This window comes from Thamnophis sirtalis, unplaced genomic scaffold, assembly GCF_051295495.1.
Source record: "Thamnophis sirtalis isolate CommonGarterSnake01/CBP01778 unplaced genomic scaffold, rThaSir2_p1.2 scaffold_15, whole genome shotgun sequence".
NCBI classification, from domain to species: domain Eukaryota; kingdom Metazoa; phylum Chordata; class Lepidosauria; order Squamata; family Natricidae; genus Thamnophis; species Thamnophis sirtalis.
In genome coordinates, this window is record NW_028261395.1 from 23,627,793 (window position 1) to 23,647,039 (window position 19,247).

The 19,247-nt window shown below is 44.3% G+C and overlaps 1 protein-coding gene across 9 annotated transcripts in view; it reads left to right on the top strand.

Annotated features, from left to right (window-relative positions):
- The window catches only part of KAT6B (lysine acetyltransferase 6B), a 91,080-nt gene extending 73,336 nt beyond the window's left edge, over window positions 1-17,744 (top strand). For all 9 annotated transcript variants that reach the window (XM_087702175.1, XM_087702172.1, XM_087702177.1 and 6 more), the window contains 5 exons: window positions 627-858; window positions 2,343-2,502; window positions 5,004-5,333; window positions 8,963-9,251; window positions 13,637-17,744. In XM_087702175.1, the coding sequence (XP_087558301.1) occupies window positions 627-858; window positions 2,343-2,502; window positions 5,004-5,333; window positions 8,963-9,251; window positions 13,637-16,065 (3,440 nt within the window). In that variant the 3' untranslated portion in view covers window positions 16,066-17,744. The remainder of the gene's footprint in view (window positions 1-626; window positions 859-2,342; window positions 2,503-5,003; window positions 5,334-8,962; window positions 9,252-13,636) is intronic.
- Window positions 17,745-19,247: the final 1,503 nt, after the last annotated feature.

The following is a 19,247-nucleotide window of genomic DNA, read 5'->3' on the forward strand; positions in this document are numbered from 1 at the left end:
TGAAGGTCTTCATCTCCTAAACTGCCTTAGTTTTCTGCGAGTGGCAAAATGTGGTACTAATACTACTCTGTAAAGCCCTAGTAAGACTACATCTAGAATATTGCATTCAGTTTCGGTCACCACACTATAAAAAAGATGTGGAGACTCTAGAAACAGTGCAGAGAAGAGCAACCAGGATGATGAGGGGACTGGAGACTAAAACATATGATGAAGGGTTGCAGGAACTGGGCATGGCTAGTCTAGTGAAGAGAAGGTCCGGGGAGACGTGATAGCAGTCTTCCAATATTTGAGGGGCTGCCACAGAGAGGAGGGGGTCAAGCTATTTCCCAAGGCACTGGAAGGCCAGATAGGAAATAATGGATGGAAACTGAACAAGGAGAGATTCAACGTAGAAATAAAAAGAAATTTTCTGACAGTGAGAGCAATCAACCAATGGAAGAGAAGTTGCCTTTGGAGGGTGTGGGAGCTTCATCACTGGAGGCTTTCAAGAAGAGATTGGACTGCCATTTGTCAGAAATGGTGTAGGGTCTCCTGCTTGAGCGGGGGGTTGGACTAGATGACCTATAAAGTCCCTTCCAACTCTGTTAATCTGTATTGTGATTCTTCCCCTTGTTCTTTTCTCTTAGGTTACCTACTTTCTCGAAAAGAGGGACAGGCCGGATCGCCTGAAAAGCCACTGTCTGATCTCGGCCGTGTCTCGTACTTGGCTTATTGGAAAAGCGTCATCTGGGAATATCTTCACTGCCATCCTGAGAAAAAGATCAGCATCAAGGCGATGAGCCGAGCCACCGGGATGTGTCCCCATGATATCGCTACCATTCTCCAGCATCACAGCATGATTGACAGGCGAGAGGAAAAGTCAGTAACAGCTCCTGAGTTGCACTTGCTTTCTCTCTTGTTTGCTTTCATTAAGCGCAGATGCCTAGTGTTTAAGGTCATCCACATGTGGTTCTTGCTTAACAACCACTTGTTCAGCAACCATTCAAACTTGCAACAGTGCAAAATAGTAAAGCAGAGTAGAATGGAATGGAATAGAATAAAGAATGGAGTGGAGTAGAGTAGAATAGAATAGAATAAAAGATGGAATGGAATAAAGAATGGAATGAGATAGAATAAAGAATGGAATGGGGTAGAATAAAGAATGGAATGGGATAGAATAAAGAATGGGATAGAATAGAATAAAGAATGGAATGGAATAGAATAAAGAATGAAATGGAATGGAATGGAATAGAATATGGAATGGAATGGAATAGAATATGGAATGGAATAGAATAAAGGATGGAATAGAATAAAGAATGGAATGGGATAAAGAATGGAATGGAATAGAATAAAGAATGGAATAGAATAAAGAATGGAATTGAATAGAATAAAGAATGGAATCAAATTGAATCGAATTAAATTCTTTATTGGCAAAGTGTGATTGGCACACAAGGAATTTGTCTTCAGTGCATAAACTCCTAGGGAACTTGCAAAGAGTTTTTGGAGTTCCAGCTATTGCAGCAACCCATTGTCACATGATTGCAATCTGGGCAGTTGATGCCCCACTTGTGATTATGTTACAGGGTTACATGCTCACCACTGTAACCTTCTAGCAATCCACTTGAGGGCAAATCTCTTTTCTTCAACTAATGATTATTTGCTTCCCTCTGTGGCAGTAGCTGCATGCACCAGAATGCAGCTCTCACAAGTTCTAACAGCTTCCCCATCCATCACTGTTAGCTAATCTCCTAATCCCCCGGCCCTTCTTTGCTCACGAGTTTGAGAATAATGAACTAGCTTTGGTCTAGATTGCAAACATGTGTGGGCTACCACTTGATAAGAACAAAAAGATAAAACTCTTAATTCTTTGCCCCAGGAGCTGGACTTATAGCAATAGCACTATAGATATATAAGTCTATCGCTTCATAGTGCTTTTACAGCCCCTCTATAAGTGGTGTGCAGAGTCAGCCTATTGCCCTCAACAATCTGGGTCTTCATTTGACCCACCTCGGAAGGTTGGAAGGTGAGTCAACCTTGAGCCTGGTGAGATTTGTACTGCCAAATTGTAGGCAGCTGGCAGTCAGCAGAAGTAGCCTGCAGCACTGCACTCTAACCACTGCACCACCTTGGCTCTAAGAATTTATGCCTTGTGTGTGGCAGCTTTTTACCTCTGGATAGTGGTCCGATTACAAGAATAGGGGAAATGCTCTGGCAGGAGTGGTCTCTCCATAAAGGAGGGCTGTAAATGTATTAAAGAAAAAATAACTGCAATTCCAGACCCACTATCCCTACAGCAAATAGATACATTCCCATCTGCTTATTTGTATTGCTCTCTTCTAACTTCAGGTTTATTTCCATTATAGATTTACGGTAATTAGAAGAGAGAAATTGATCTCCCGTTATATGGAGAAACTGAAAATCCATCCACGCGTCAATGAAGTGGACCCAGAAAGTTTGAGGTGGAGTCCTCTCCTGGTTCCGAATGCAGCGGTTTCTGAAGAAGAGAGGGAAGCTGAAAAAGAGGTAAGGGCAAACCAGGGGTGGGATTGAAAAAATTTAGCAACTGGTTCTCTGACCGATTGCTGGGTGGGTGTGGCCATGGAGGGGCATGGCCTACTCGGCCTCCTGCACCACAGTTTTCGCCCTCCCCAGGCTCTGGAGGCTTCCCTCGAGCTTCTAGGAAGGCAAAAACGGCCTCCCCCAAATTTGGAGGCCCTGCTGGGGCCCGACTTCCAGACTTCCAAAAGGCCCGTTTTTCGCCCTCCCAGAGCATCCACACGGGCTCTGCACTTACCTGGCATAATTAATGTCCGCGTGGAGACTCCTGAGAGGGGAGGGGCAGGGTGGGCGGGGCCAGCCAGTCCTTCTAACTACCAGCTTGGCAAACCGGATGTAAAATTATCATCTGGTTCACCCAACTGGTCCGAACCGGTTGAATCTCATCCCTGGGGCAAACACATCACTTGATAACCATCTCCTGAACATAAGTAAAAATAAATAAGTGAAGATGATGGCCAGAACAAAAAAAAAAGCTATGTTATGCTGCCCTGACTGTTCTCCCAGCGGAATGGGACAATTCACGGCAGCCAATTCGCCACGGCCAGTCTGCATATGGCCAACTTGTCGTGGCAAACTCTCTGCAGAAAACGGGACAAATCATCACGTCACCATGGGACAACTCACTGCTGGACAATTCAACTTAATTTAATTATTTAAAATAATTTTTAAAATTTTCTGTTTTTGTCATTCTTATTTCATTTTCTCTCTCCTCTGGCATCCTTTCCTTTCATGATTCTATTCCACTATTTCTTTGATCTTAGTGCCAAATGGTCCCCTGGCGAGTTGGCCATGGCAAGTTGGCCGCGGCGAGTTGTCATAAACCAGGGGTGTCAAACTCAATTTCATTGAGGGATGCATCAAAGTTGTGTTTGACCTGAGGGGTTGGGGGCGTGGCCAGGGGCAAGGCCAGCTCAACGTCGCTCCTGCGCGTGTTCATGTGGTGGCCTGAGCTTTCTACCAGCAAAAACAGGCTTCCGAGGACTGCGTGCGGCCCTCCCGAGCTCTGTTTTTGCTGGCAGAGGCACCGCAGGCGAGTCATTCGCTGTTTTCAGGGTGGCCCCGCAGGCCACATCTAAGCACCCCGTGGGCCAAATCAGGCCCCTGGGCCTTGAGTTTGACACCCCTGACATAAACCCTCTCCCAACAGGTTCCATGTGGTTGATTTGTTTCTATAGTTCTGTACATATAGCACAGCTGCAATTGTAACATAAAAGCAGTGCGCTTTTAATCTTGGTGCGGTGAGAAGAGAAGCAGTGAAAACACATGGGTGGAGAAGATCTTTTATGTCCTAAAATCATAGAATTATATGGCTGGAAAGGAGCTCGGAGGTCTTCTAGTCTAGCTCCCCTGCCCAAGGCAGGTTTCTCCAAACTTTTCTTGAAAATATCCAGTGATGCACTACCCACTACTTTGGGAGGCAACTTGTCCCCCGATTAATCATTCTATTGTAAGAGAATTTCTTCTTATTTCAAGATTGGATCTCCCTCTCCGATGCTTCTAGCCAATTCTTCTTGTCCTGCCTTCTGGTGTTTTGGAGCAATACCCTTTTCTCTTGACGGCCCTTAAAGTATGGGAAGACTGCTATCAGGCCTCCCCTAAGCCTTCTCTTTGCTAGGGCTCAACATATCTAGTTTCCTGTTCATCTCACGGTTTAGCCACCAGAATCCTTAATAACGGCATCAATTCATTTAACAAATTTTATAGCTGCTCTCCTTGTGGATCATGAGGCAACATTCTTGCTCCTAAAGGCTAATTTCAAATAGGGGTGAAGATTTAAGAGCGTTTTTACACCGGAGTTTGTCGGGAAACAGGCAAGCATCATATCATTTAAGAAGGACTTCTGAGCAGAAGTTAGCTCCAAGAAATATGGGTCAGTTTAAGTGAGCAGAGTGTTGAGAAACAAAGAACAATATGCTGTCTCTCAGCTTTGACAAGTTTAAGATATGTGCGGGCGTGGGATTCAACCGGTTCTCTGCCCTAATGATTGACTGGGTGGGTGTGTCCATAGTGGGCATGTCCGTAGTGTGTGACAGGCAGCAGGACAAACAGGAACAATTTGTTTGCTTTGTGTTTTCACTGCTTCTTCCCAAATGCTATGAAACGCACAGGCTTCAGCACAACTGGACGCAGAGTTCAAAAAACAATTATCTGTTTCTGTGCCTTTTCTGAGATGCTTGAAATCGCATATCCAAGAGCATAATGCTGACAAAAGAACTACAATTACTGTTGCTTTATTAAGGAGGCAGTAGTTTCATAAAATGCAAATTCAATTTGTTTCCTTATTTTGGGGCGGGGTGGGGGAGGAACCTACTTAGAGGAACCTTTTCCGAGAATGCAGCTTTGACAACATTTGGTGCTGATCAGAGCTAGCCTATAGCTTATTTCTAAGGCGGAGCAATGCATGAATGAATGACAGCTCAGTGTTGTTTCTGTGCCCTGTTATTTTAACCCTTTTTGTTGCTCAGGCTGAGTGGTTGATGGAGCAAGCAAGTTGTTGGGAGAAAGAAGAGCAGGAGCTGTTCTCCACGAGAGGTAGTAGACAATTGCCTGAAAAAGCCCAGTCTAAAAGCAAGTATTTGCGACTTCAAGAAAATGCAACCATAGTAATGGAAAAAGAGAAGTCTGCAGACCTGCCAAAAGAAAGCAGTGGAGAAGAGGAGGAGGTGGAGGAGGAAGAGGAAGAGGAGGAAGAGGAGGAAAAGGAAGAAGGGGAGGAGGAGGAGGAGATGGATGGACATCATCAGAATTCTCCTCCGAGGCTGGCAAAACCCCAATGGCTTGCGATGAAGAGAAAGGTCAGTTCCAAACACTGATTCAGAATCTCTTGATTTTTAATGCTACGCTAACTGCATTTAGGAGCTAAAGCACTTAGATGTCCACCTTTATCTTACAAACAGGTGGATTTTGAAATACCACTAACTTCTTACAGACTTTGGCAATTTAAATATTATTTTCGTGTCAGTGTAAAGTTGAGTCGCCTTACGCATTGTACAGTCTCTTTCCTTTGCAAAAAAAAAAAAAAGTAATTGTGCAGCTTTTTACTGCGCAAGGACCTGTTTTGACCTAGGCTTCCCAAGAGCATGAAGCAAACAAAACCCAACATTAATAAAAGTGATTTTTGTACCGACCAAAAACTCCTTTTATTAATTTACTGTGAATTCTTCTCATTCACATCCAACAAAGTCTTTCGAGGGAGGATTTACAGTTACAGACCTTATCTGGCTTGGAGAGCTGACAGGCCGATATCTGCAAAACCTGGCAAGGAGTCTCGGAAACATCAAACTAATGAAGTGAACTAATTGTCTCCTTCAAACTCCACTCCCCTTTCACTCCTCTTTTATTTCCTCTGGGAGGAGCCATTCATGGTCTACCAAGTCGTCCCCTGTTCTTTACCTTTTCCCTTTGTCTGGCAACTCTGCGCATGCATACACTGGGAAGAGGCTCCTGCTGTTCGTCTGCCTCACTGATGTCTGACTTTGAAGGCAGCTGGTAACTGGCATACGGTTCTGGTCCCCTCTCTGCCTCCAACACAGAGCCCTTATCAGACTTCAGGACTGGCCCATGTTCCTCCTCATCCTCCTCAATGTCCGAATTTTCTGCCAGCTCTGCTGGCCGCTGGCGGGCTACACCAGGACCCAAAAAAGAATTTAAAAACTAGTGGTGACACTTCCCCCACTCCAGTGCTAAGTTAGATCTGTTCAGGTATCATCTCCTCACTTCATTTCCAGATTGTTGCCTCTTGTGCTTGCTAGATAAAACATCAGATTGTATATCTGTCACAGGTTTAGACCTGATATTAACACAGTGGTACATAATTCTCTAGTTCCTTGTTCACAGTTTACCATGGGATCTCTGCTTCTCTCATTCATGTGTATCCAACAACCCACCATATCCTGTGCAGTGGTGGGTTGTTCTTACTGTCGTTACCGGTACGCTAATCGCAGTCTGTCTGTGCACGAGCCTGACGTGCCTTGTACCCACGCCTGACATGCACTGCGCATGCATGCACAATCCACTGCCTCTCTGACACCCAGTTGCTTGTCGGGGCGCGTGCAGGCTCCACATGTGGTGTGCATGTGCACAGTGTGCCTTTTGGCATAAATACAGCTATAGAGCACGTGCATGCGGGCGGGTGGGCCAAATGAGTCTCCGTACCGGTACGCTCTCAGCTGCTCCAGGCCACTACCGATACAGTTGTACCGGTCAGGACTGGCAGCAACCCACCACTGATCTTGTGGAATAATTGGGACATCGTCACCGTCCTGTCTCCAGTTTGTTATTTTATTGGATTGCATTTTAATAGCCAGAAGATCTCCTGTGTTGCAGGATTATTCTTGTTACAAAGACATGATTTCCCTTTTTTCCCCCTTCCTCTTTGAATACTTTCTTGATGTGATAAGAAAAATATAAATGTATTCAATATTTTTAAATTCTTTGTTATTGCCAAACATGATGATTACTTTTTAATTTTTAGTTGTGCTTTGATTGCTAATAACACTTTTGAAATCTTTGTCTGAGGCCATGTGAAAATTGTTTGGAAGTAATCCTTTTTCCTCCCTCCTATATTTTTAAAAGAAAAATTACCATATTTTTTGGAGTATAAGGTGCACCTTTTCCCTTCAAAAAAGAGGGTGAAAATCTGGGTTCATCTTATACACTGAATACAGCATTTTTGGCCTACTGAAACCCCGTTCCTTATGTAAAAATGGATGTGCAGAGGGTTTGGGAGGCTTGCAAAGTGCTCCTGAAGGCTGGGGAGGGCCATTTTAGCTTGTTTTTGGCCCCCAAGCCCCCAGGAGCACTCTACAAGCCTCACGAAGCTCTGCATGCCCCTCCTTTTTTTTTTTTCAAAAAACAAGGCACACAGAGGGTTTGGGAGACCTGCAGAGTGCAAAAACTTTTTTTAAAAAAATGTACCTCTTCAAAATCATGGTGCGTCTTATATATACTCCAGCGCGTCTTATAGTCTGAAAAATACGGTAATAGCTTTAATGTTATCCTCAAAACCAATGTGATAATTTGTAATGTTGGATTTTGCCCCTTACCAGAGGGAGCCCCCTTGTGGAGTACTATGAAGCAGTTACTGTGGCAACTCTATAGCGCTGTACAGTAGAATCCATTTTAAGGCACAACAGGCTGTATCTTAACAGAACACACCCCCCGAAGGGTGTTGGGGTTGTCTTATCCCCACAGTATTTGTTTCCAGAGAATAAGTAATCTGTACCAAGTTTAGTTGAAGTTGCTCGAGGTGTTGCAGGGTTTTGCTGGAACATACACAAACACAGTAATTAATACACAACAAATAATTTAATGTATATTTTTATACACCATTGCACGCCACCCAGAGTCAGTGATGGGCAGCTACATATATTAGTTAAATAGATAATGGATATTAATTGTATGTTAATATAATGATGATGATGATGATGATGATGATGATGATGATGATGATGATTGTATGTTAATATAATGATGATGATGATGATAATAATAATAATAATGGGAATTTGAACAAACATTCCACTACTGGTCTCTTGAAAAGCTCTTGTAATCCAGTGGTCATTAAAGTTTCAGTAGATGTTGCATATTTTTAAATTATATTATTGGAAAGGTTATATAAAGCACTTTGAATTCCAATGGTCTCAAATTTGGAATGTCTCAATCTCGGTTGAAAACATTTGTTTGACTTAATAGTAGTTGTAAGTTGTTATGAGTTGGAAATGTTTCCAATATGATTGAGATGACCCATTTCAGATGCAAAACAATTCTCTCTAGTTTGAAACAATTATTTCAAACTCAAAAGGAGTGTGAATTGTTAACAGTTTAAATTTGAAACATTTTTTTAATGCTATTACCCTGTTTTCCCCAAAATAAGACCCAACTGGAAAATAAGTCCTAGCATGATTTTTCAGGATGCTCGTAATATAAGCCCTACCCCCAAAATAAGCTCCAGTTAAGATCGTCAACCAGATGGATGCATTCAGTACCATATTTCCCCCAAAACAAGATTTAAACAGAAAATAAACCCTAATGCATCTTTTGAAGCAAAAATTAATATAAGACCCAGTCTTATTTTCAGGGAAAACATGGTACTTCCCAGACTTTTTCAGGATGCTGTATAGCTTTAGCTTGAAAATTCTGATCAAAACTCCAAATCTGAGCCTTTGTTGTAAGATTTTTTTAGAAGTATCTTTACAGATTTAGCCAATTTTATTTATACGATATAGACGTATTTCATTCTTCATTAAATTAAATAAGTCAGAAAGAAAAATGCAGCCTAGCAGTAGTCACTTATTTTGCTTTTTAAAGTCTAGTTGAAGCCTTGATGATGTTCTGTTGACTTAAGGTTTCCTTAGTTTGGATTTTGCCAAAGAGGGATGTTAATTCTTCCACCCAACTTTAACATATTTCACATTATTTTTAGAGGCCTTTCATATTGAAAAAGAAAAGGGGTCGTAAACGCCGAAAGATTAATAGCAGTGTTACAACGGAGACCATTTCTGAAACCACTGAAGTTTTAAATGAGCCTTTCAACAACTCCGAAGAAGAGCAGCCCGTGGCACAACTGGAGCCGAATTGTGAGACGGATGGAGAACATGACCAAGTGAAGACTGGGGGGCCAACCATGTTGCAACACGGGGAAGAGGAAGAACAAGAGGAAGAGGAGCAGAAGAAAGACAATCAATGTAACCCGAAAGAGAGTCCATGCAGAGGTGAGTCTCAAAGGTTTGAGAATAGCAGGGGTGGGCTGCTGGGAGTTCGCATGGATTCGGGCGATCCTCTAGCTAGGGTTCTTCCCGCTTCGGCGAACCCCCAAATGCCACCCTGGGCTGGCTTTGCCCACCCTGCCCCTCCCACCCTGCCCCTCCCAGGAGTCTCCACGCGGCCTGTTCATCATGCAAGATAAACTCAGGGAGGCTCAGGGAGGGCAAAAAACGGGCCTCCTGGAGGTTCCGGAAGTCCAGAAACGGGCCTGTTTCTGGCCTTCAGAGGGCCTCCAGAGTCCTGGGGAATCAGTTTTCACCCTCCTGGAGGCTCAAAAAAACCCTCCGGAGCCTGGGGAGGGCAAAGAACGCCCGCCCCTACTGTGGTGCTGGAGGCTGACTAGGCCACACCCACTATGGTCACGCCCACCCAGCAACAGGGCAGCGAACCCGTTACTGGAATTTTTGAAGCCCACCCCTGTTTGAGATAGATGGAAAGCAGTTTTCAACATGTGGAACTGAGTATAAATTGCATTAAACTTAGCTGGACACTTTGCAGAGGCTTCTTGGATGGAAGTGAGTGCCTTAAGTTATCGTTCGTGAGTTGCTGATACCTTGATATGAAAGGTCAGGGCTTGCGGTAAAAATAGCTATGTTTCTAACATCATCATATAAATGAAATGCAAATTTTGAATAATTTTTGCTGCTGCTTTTTGTCTTTGGGTAAAGTTGGAGAGGGTATCCCCTCCCCCGTTTCTTTCTTTCTTTCTCTTTGTTAAAGTTTAATTTAATCAGATCACTCCACTTTTTGTTGTCCCTTTGCAGAGTTTTAATACTTTTATTTCTTTTACTGACAATTTTCAATAATGCAGTTCGAAACACTTAATCCCAGAACAATATTCTGGAATGCATAATTTATTCCTCTGTTCATTGTCAGTAGTATTGATCCAGGGAAAATCAGGAAGGCATGTTTTATGTTCCTGTTGTTTCTTTCTTTCTTTTTAATGCTGTGCTTCTGATTGGATGAATAAGCTCCTCTCTATCTTTTCCTTCCTTCCTTCCTTCCTTCCTTCCTTCCTTCCTTCCTTCCTTCCTTCCTTCCTTCCTTCCTTCCTTCCTTCCTTCCTTCCTTCCCTCCCTCCCTCCCTCCCTCCCTCCTTCCTTCCCCTTGCTTACTCTTCTACATCTTTCTTAGATTAATTATTTGGCAGAAAGGGATTTGGGCAACTGCGTAGAAGCTCTCTAGCAAAGCCAAAAGCAAGTTGTGTGTATGATTGTTGCAAGACAGGTCATGTTTGTTTGTAGCAGTTGGCCAGAAAGAGGATGAGGGAATTGTTTCCAATTTAGAAGAGCATGACCCAGCCATTCTGAAATGCTCCCTCAGAAGACCCAATGAATCCAAAAATAGTGACTGAAAACTTCATCAGCCAGACTAGATTTAACCATAAAATCCAGCAGCTCCACCTCTTCGTATATATTCTTCCACCTGTGTTAAAAAGAATTTCATCCACTCAGGCAGAGAGTGGATGTTCTCGCCAGAGCAGGGGTGTCAAACTGGATTTCTTCGATGCAGGATCCGCATTGTAGTTCTCCTTTGCCCCATTGTCGGCCTGAACGGCCTCCTGCAGCATTTTACAGCCAAAGCGGGGGGGGGGGAGGTGCAGGCATTCTGCCGGCCGAAAACTGGCACAAAACGGATGGGGCCTAAGGAGGAATCCCACATGACCCATTTTCAGCATCCCTGGCCCCCAGCAAATGGGCCATGCGGAGGGCTCCCGAGCAGTGGTGAGATCCAATTTTTTTACTACCAGTTCTGTGGGCGTGGCTTGGTCGGCATGTCTTGGTGGGGTCATGTGACTATGTAGTCATGTAACTGGGGGATCAAAAGACAGAAACTCATTTTAACAATGTCCTGCCGGAGCAGGGTTGGACTAGGTGACCTCCAGGTCCCTTCCAGCCCTGGATTATCCTCTGAAGCTGCATCTAATGCCAGGTTTGTAGATCTTCCTTCCTCTTCTTTTTCCATCCCTCCCTTTCTTTCTTTCTCTTTTTCTCTCCCTTCTCTGTCTCTGTCTCTGTCTCTGTCTCTGTCTCTCTCTCTCTCTCTCTCTCTCTCTTTCTCAGCACCCCCACCCTGGTAGCATTTCGCCCCTGCTCCCAAGGCCTCAGAAAAGTGCTGTTGGAGGCTGGGTAGGCTAAAAACAGGCTGCTGAGGGGGAGGGGCTGTACGTGGCCCATTTTAGCTGGCAGAGGCACCACGGGACGGTCCTTTGATAATTCCAGGTGAGCCCCATGGGCTAGATTCAGGCTGCAGGCCTTGAGTTTGCTACCCCTACTCTAGAGGTAACTGAGGCAAGTTCTTTGCACTTGTTTCTTTGCATGTGAACTCGGAACAAGCCTAGAGAAATAATCACTCACCCTTTGAGTTTCTTCTCCTTATAGGAATTGTCAGAAGACAGTTTTCTGCTCAGCTCTCTTCAACATGAATTTTGGGAAGCAAATTTTGGGGGGCGACAGGTTGTTTCTCCAAATATGTTCCCCTGTCTCTCTGGAAATTAGGTTTCTATTTGAAAAATGTCACTCCTTCAATAGTTAGATCTAATAAGACAGTATTTAATTCTACTGCCTTTGGTATTAGTAAAAGTCATGTTCAAACAGAAGGAGGTGATTTACTTACTTAATTAGGTTTTATAGTATCCTCAAATTGTATTTGGTTACTTAACTTTTAAGACCTGGTCTCAGACTGCCATAAAACATTAGTTTCATATGTTTGCTTGAGGCTTATTCTTTAGCACTCACAGTTCCTTTTCAACTAGTCCAATCAAGCCTGTTATGGTTTGCCAATTGCATAGGGACAGATAAGACAGCACTCCAGAGCGTTAATATCATTTCCCAGAGGATCATTGGTTGCCCTCTTTCCTCTTTGGAAGAGCTTTGTAGCTCCTGCTGCCTTAAGAAAGTTCAAAGCATTATTTAAGATCCATCTCATTCTGGGCACACTTTTTTTTTTTGAACTATTACCATCTGGCAGACGGTACAGGTTAATAAAACCAAGGAAAAATAGGATGAAAAACAGCTTCTATCCCAGGGCAGTAACTATATTGAATTCTACGGTATAGTGCAATATTAATGCAATATCAGGGATTTTCAGTTCAATTGTATAGAATGCGAAGAATGTGTGTTTGTGTTTTATTTTTATAGTTATAATGTACAGTGAAGATGGCTTTTCATTTCGTTTTATGATGTGTAATTACAATAAAGTAAACTGTTAGCTTATTATTTTGATGCATGATTTAGGTGCAACATATACTTTTTAAAAAGAAAGGCAGGTAAATTGGGCACTAATAATGGTTACTTTCCTATAGCTTTTTAACCTATAAAAATAATCCTCATTCTGCAATGTTTGGATGTCACATGAAGGTAAATGTTTATCTGAAAAGTTTTATGTAGTAATATTCTTCTCCTCCCCCCCCCCCCCCGAACAATATATTTAGTAAATAAGGCAGAATTCTATAGAGCCTTAGTTTAGGATAGTTTGCTTCCTTTGGTCATTGATCAACAGAATGGAAATCTGGAATGCTTTTGGTATTCAGGAGTTTGGATCAAACAAAATCTAGACACACACAGAGGGAGAGAGAATGGCAGTAATAAATGTAGATTGTCCCTTCTACTTCTCAGCAGAGATTCCCAAACTTTCCAGCATTATTCCACCTTGTCCCTCAGCCTTTTCCTCCTCCTCTCCCTGCGTGCAGTATGAAAAGGATCCAGTTTCATTCTGCGCACAGATAAGAATACCTGAAATGTACACCTCACAGCAGGGACCTCCCCAAACCAGCCGTTCTGATGCACGTCCCTACAACTTACTAATATGCAAGAAAATTGCAGTGATGTTATATTTCTCTGCCCGAAAAATTGAAATCAACATTCTTTTGCCTCAGGAGTCTATGGGTCACAAAAAGGTCAAGGTGTGGTTATGGTATGGTCAAAAGTTCACATATGTCGTAATGACCTCCACCCTTGATTTGCTTTACCAAACTTTCTTGGCATTTGTGCTTCGGCTGTTTGGTGTCAGGTTTCCGAAAGATGCCCTAATTAATTCATGAGCCTCGAGCCAAGTTTCAAAAGAAATCCAGTCACTTCTTAGGATAGGCAATAATCCATCGCAGTCAGATCTGACCTCATTTTAATTTTGACTGAACTTTGCCCCTGTTTCTTTCCTCCCCTCAGTCTGTGTCATACGAGTTGACATTTGGTTTAATTGATTATTTAACTAAACCCTTGGTGTGAGAATATATCAGAACAAGAATATACCGATATACATAATCTAGTTATAATCATTTTGAATTTGACTAACTTGGCTTCCCCCCACCCCCTTTCTTCCCCATTCCTCACAGTTATGGCCGAAGAGGATGTGGATGTCCTCAAAGAAAGCACTAGAGACAATCTCGAACCTGTAATGCACAAGCAGGGATGGCCTAAAAGCATGAAGCAGTCTTCATCCAGGCGGAGGCAAAATAAAGAGAGAAAACCAGGGTTTAAGCTTAATTTGTACACACCACCTGAGACCCCTATGGAGCCCGACTGTCAGGGGAAAGGAGAGGAGGCAGAGGAGGTGGCTGAAAAAGATCCATCATCGGCTTCTTCTCTGCCAGAAAAAGGGGAAAACTCTGAAGCCGTTTTCTCAAACGAGGACGAAGGGAGAGATCTGGTGTCTGAGTATCTAGAACTTCCCCGGATGGAAAAGGCAGATGTCGTGGATGAAAGCAACATCGAAACGGAAGGTATGAGTAGTCAAGAGAAGGACCGGCAAGAGGAGAAGATCCTGGAGAAAGATGAGGCTGAGCCTAGAGAAGAACACGAGGGAAAGAAGCAGCCTTGTAATGAGGAGGGACATGAGGACGAAGACGAGGCTGGAAGCCACCCGGGTTCAAAGGAAACAGAGGAGGTCGTATCAGGCGAAGCTTTCAAAGAAGCGCCTGAGAATCAAGAAGCTTTTGTAGAAGCCGAAGAACTGAGTGGCAGGCCAAATGAAATGGATTTGATGGACCGTAAAGTTGACTTTTCGCCCAAGTGTAACAGTGATCTTAAAGAGCTTCCTGCTCTTCTGGAACCTGAGCCTGACCCAAGAGAGGAAAGCGCAGAAAATTCCAGCGAAGCCAGTAGCCATGAACTCAACTGTGTGTTCAAGGAGACGAATCCAGAAACTCTGGAAATAGACTCCGAGACCATCCAGGCAGTCAACTCTTTAACCCAGGAATCAGCAGAGCAGGAAGACGCGTTCCAGGATTGTGTGGAGACCCAAGAGGCATGCCAGAACCTGCAGAATTATTCCAACACGGCCCAAAGCCCACCAGCAGCTCCCTTAGAGGATTGTCAGCCGTCAGATCACAGCAGCCCCGTTTCGTCTGTCCAGTCTCACCCAAGCCAGTCGGTTCGTTCGGTGAGCAGCCCAAATGTGCCTGCCCTAGAAAGCACTTACACCCAGATGAGCTCAGATCAGAGCGGCATCTCGGTGTCATCCCTGCAGAACATGGAAACCAGCCCCATGATGGACGTCCCGTCGGTGTCGGACCATTCCCAGCAGGTGGTCGATAGCGGGTTCAGCGATCTGGGTAGTATCGAGAGCACAACGGAGAACTATGAGAACCCGAGCAGCTATGACTCCACCATGGGCAATAGCATCTGCGGGAACAATGCGTCGCAAAACAGCTGCTCGTACAACACTCTCACCTCGAGCAACCTGACCCAGAGCAGCTGCGCTGTAACCCAGCAGATGTCGGGAATGAACAGCAGCTGCAGCATGATGCAGAGCGCCAGCATCAACTCGCCCCCTCCTTGCAGTGTCAAATCCCCCCAAGCCTGCGGGGTCGAGAGGCCTCCCAGCAGCAGCCAGCAGCTCTCCCAGTGCAGCCTGGCCACCAACTTTAGCCCTCCTCTCCAACTGAGCGAAATCGCCGAGGCCGGCAGTGCCAACGTCGGCTTGTACGAACGGGTGGGCCAGGGGGAGTTTGCAGCAGGGCATTACCCGCAGCCTTCCGCCACCTTCAGCCTGGCTAAACTGCAGCAGCTGACCAATACCCTGATGGACCATTCGTTGCCTTACAGCCATTCAGCGGCCGTGACTTCCTATGCAAATGGTGCCTCTCTAACCACTGCGCTCAGCAGCTCAGGCCTGGTCCAGCTCTCTCAGCCTTCCCACCCGGTTCCAGGAGGGGGCCAAGTCCAGGCGACCATGACTCCTCCCCCTAACCTCACTCCTCCCCCCATGAATCTACCACCTCCCCTTCTGCAGCGCAACTTGGCTACATCTAACGTTGGCTTGTCCCATACCCAAAGACTTCAAACACAGATGGCCGGCAAAGGCCATGTTTCTGTTAGGACTAAGTCATCTTCTCTGCCACCATCAGCAGCCGCCACCGCCCATCAGCCACAGCTTTACGGGCGCACGTCACAGTCTGTGGCCATGCAAGGGCCGGCCCGCACCTTAACCATGCAGCGTGGCATGAACATGAGTGTGAACCTAATGCCAGCTCCCGCGTACAACGTCAATTCGGTGAATATGAACATGAACACATTGAACGCCATGAACGGTTACAGCATGTCTCAGCCGATGATGAATGGAGGCTACCACGCCAACCCCGGTTACATGAATCAAACCGCTCAGTACCCCATGCAGATGCAGATGGGGATGATGGGCACCCAGGCTTATGCTCAGCAACCCATGCAGACTACCCCGCACAGCAACATGATGTATTCCCCTCCTGCGCATCATGGCTACATAAACCCCAAGCAGTCTTTGAACAGCTCCTACATGCGGAGGTAGGAACCTGGGTCCCAATGCGCGCGGGGGGGGGAGATGTTCCCCCCCTCCCTGCCAAGCAAGCCTGCAAGGGGTGGACCTGCCTCAATGCGTTGCTGTTTCGGAGCGTGTGATTCAAAACCAGCAATTGGTGTAAATGCAAAAAAAAAAACAAACACTGGTTTGTGGCACCACGAAAAACGTGTATGCAGAGAAAGCCTTACATAACGTCCTTTTAGTTTTTGTTCTGTTTGCAATTTTGCTTTGTTTGCAAAGTTTTTTTGTTTTTTTTTAAATACAATTGGTGTGGGAAAACATGTGTTGCGAACGTGCAAACTCAGCCGAGGGTTCGCGTGCCATTTTGAATGTGCCTCTTCCTCTTTGACTCCAGCTCTTCTGGAGCCTATCCGACTGTGCTGGCTGTCAGCTTTCCTCCCTCGTCTCCACCATGTAAATGCCTTTTCGCATTGCATTCGTTGGATTATTTTGTTCCTCAAAGTGGACACTTCTGCATGCCGCTGTCTTTGTTAGTGACAGTGCGTTTTGTAGTACTGTACAAGTGTTGTGCTTAACAGTAAGCCATTTCCTTAATTGGTGAGTCTTTTGCCTTGATTAGGTTGTTCCTCTTTAAGAGGTATTAATATATATATATACATGCATACATAACATATATATTTTTGCTAATTAGATTTTTTAAAAAAAGCATTGAAAATGATTCCAATTTTGATTTGATCAGTTTCTGGGTACTGTTCATTGGGAAATTCCTCTCTGTGATTGCACAAATCTGATTTTTCCCCCCTTGGAGCTGATCCAGAAGACTATCATGGTGAATTGAACCTTTGAATGGCAAATATTTCATGAAAGATTATTCTCCTTTTTTGTTCAGATAACAGATCATTTTCGGTTAAGAAGTGGGGGTGGGGGGGAAGCTTACTGTTACACAGGTTTTTTTTAAAATTAAGATACAGGCATCTATTGTTTAAAGGAAGCATTATCTGTGTGTAAACAAGTTTTTGAAACATTTTCATACGCAGATAAATTTGCAGGAATTTTTTTTTTTAAAAAATTGTGAATTTAGTGTAAAGTTGCTATTTTAAGGAAATGCCTCTAAACTTTACATTTTCATTCCATCTGTAGATTTTTCTACCTTTATAAAATACGGGAGTTATTTTTTAAGAAAAGTAAATAGAACAGTAGCGTGTGAATAGGTCAAATGAAGTTTAAAGAACGCATGTAAAAAAAAAAAAAAGCAAATGGTATTTGTGTCTGTTTATATGGTTTCCTTTTCTCCCCCTGCCCCCTTTGATAGCCTTTGTACCTGTTCAGAGTGACAGTACGAGCCAAAAGTGGTTCCATCCATGTATAAAAAATACACACGGTGAAACTTCTTGTATTTATGTTAACTTTTTAGTCAGTCACTTAAATAAAACAAAAACAAGCTGTACATTTTGACATAAAAATAAATTATGAGCCACTTTAGCCTACTGTCTTGAGATAACTGATGCAGTTGGAAATAATGATGATTTTTGCCATTGGTTCTAGATCATAGGACCTGATTCAGAATAGCCATAGCACTTAGACTTATATACCATTTCATAGTCCTTCTGCTGCCCTCTCTAAGCGGTTTACAGAGTCAGTTGAGTGAGCGAAAATGAAAAAAATAAAGCCTAATCCAGATAAAATAATTGCAGTTCTAAAATCAAGATGTCTTGTTGTTGTTAGTTGCAAAGTTGTGTCCGACCCATTGTGACCCCATGGACAACGTTCCTCAAGGCCTTCCTGTCTTCTATCATCCTCTGGAGTCCATTTAAGCTCACACTGACTGCTTCAGTGAATCCATCCAGCCACCTCATTCTCTGCCATCCCATTCTTCTTTTGCCCTCAATCATTCCCAGCATGAAGCTCTTCTCCAGTGAGTCCTTCCTTCTCATTAGGTGGCCAAAGTCTCATCTTCAGGATCTGGCCTTCTAAAGAGCAGTCAGGGTTGATCTCCTCTAGGACTGACCAGTTGGATCACCTTGCAGTCCAAGGGACTCACAGGAATCTTCTCCAGCCCCATAGTGTAAAGGGTTAAAGATGCCTTGAGTTGAGATAAACTCCTGGTAACTCTACTCAGTGGCCTTGGTGCTCATTTGGTTTTATTTTGATATTTCATCACATTTTCCCATCATGTTTTTGCATCTTGCTCACAGAGGCATTATAATTATATCAATGAATCTGCCTCCCCTTACAGTACACTTTAAGCAAATAGCTGTTCAACCTTTCTGTTTAAGTCAGGGGTGTCAAACTCAAGGGCCGGGGGCCGTATCCAGCCCATGGGGTGCTTAGATCTGGCCCATGGAGTCGTCCTGGAAACCATGAAGGACCGGCCTGCGGTGCCTCTGCCAGGGAAAATGGAGCTTGGGAGGGCCGCATGCAGCTTTTCCAAGCTCTGTTTTGCCTGGCAGAGGGTTGCAGGAGAACATCGTAGCTGAAAATTGAACTCATGAGGGCTGTGTGTTGCCCTCCTGGGCTCTTTTCGCTGGCAGATGGTTGCAGGAGGAGGTTGCAGCTGGAAACGGAGCTCGAGAGCCTGTTTTCCCTGGTAGAGCACTCTGGCCACCAAAGGCACCCCTGACACAAATGATGTCGAGCTGGCCACGCCCATCCTGGACCCCTGAAGTCAAGCACAACCCTGATATGGCTCTCAATGAAATTGAGTTTGACATCCCTGGTGTAAGTGATTGTAATCCCATAAACCACCATGATAAGTTGCTCCATGGTTGCTGAAATGCTCTTCCTAACATTAAACCATGATCTGCCTCCACGTTTTGCTCAACAGGGTACTCTCCCTTTGACATCCCTTCAAATACTTGAAGATCGACCCCTGTCCAGGCTCTAGGAACCAAGCATGCCCAAATCTATCAAACTCTTCCATTTCACGAAGGTGGAATTTTCACAGATGGAAGGAATGATGGAACACAGTTTAAGGGAGCTGGGTGTAGGTGAATACCTCACTTCTAGGTTCATCTGCTGCGGCTTTAGATGTCCAGAAGTGATGTCTGGAAGACATGATGATAAATAAATAACTGAAATTAAATCTGAACAAGAAAAATGGGTTCAGTGTTGAAAACTGCTCATGCTCATAGCATTTAATAACAATAACAATAGCAATAGCAGTTAGACTTATATACCGCTTCATAGGGCTTTCAGCCCTCTCTAAGCGG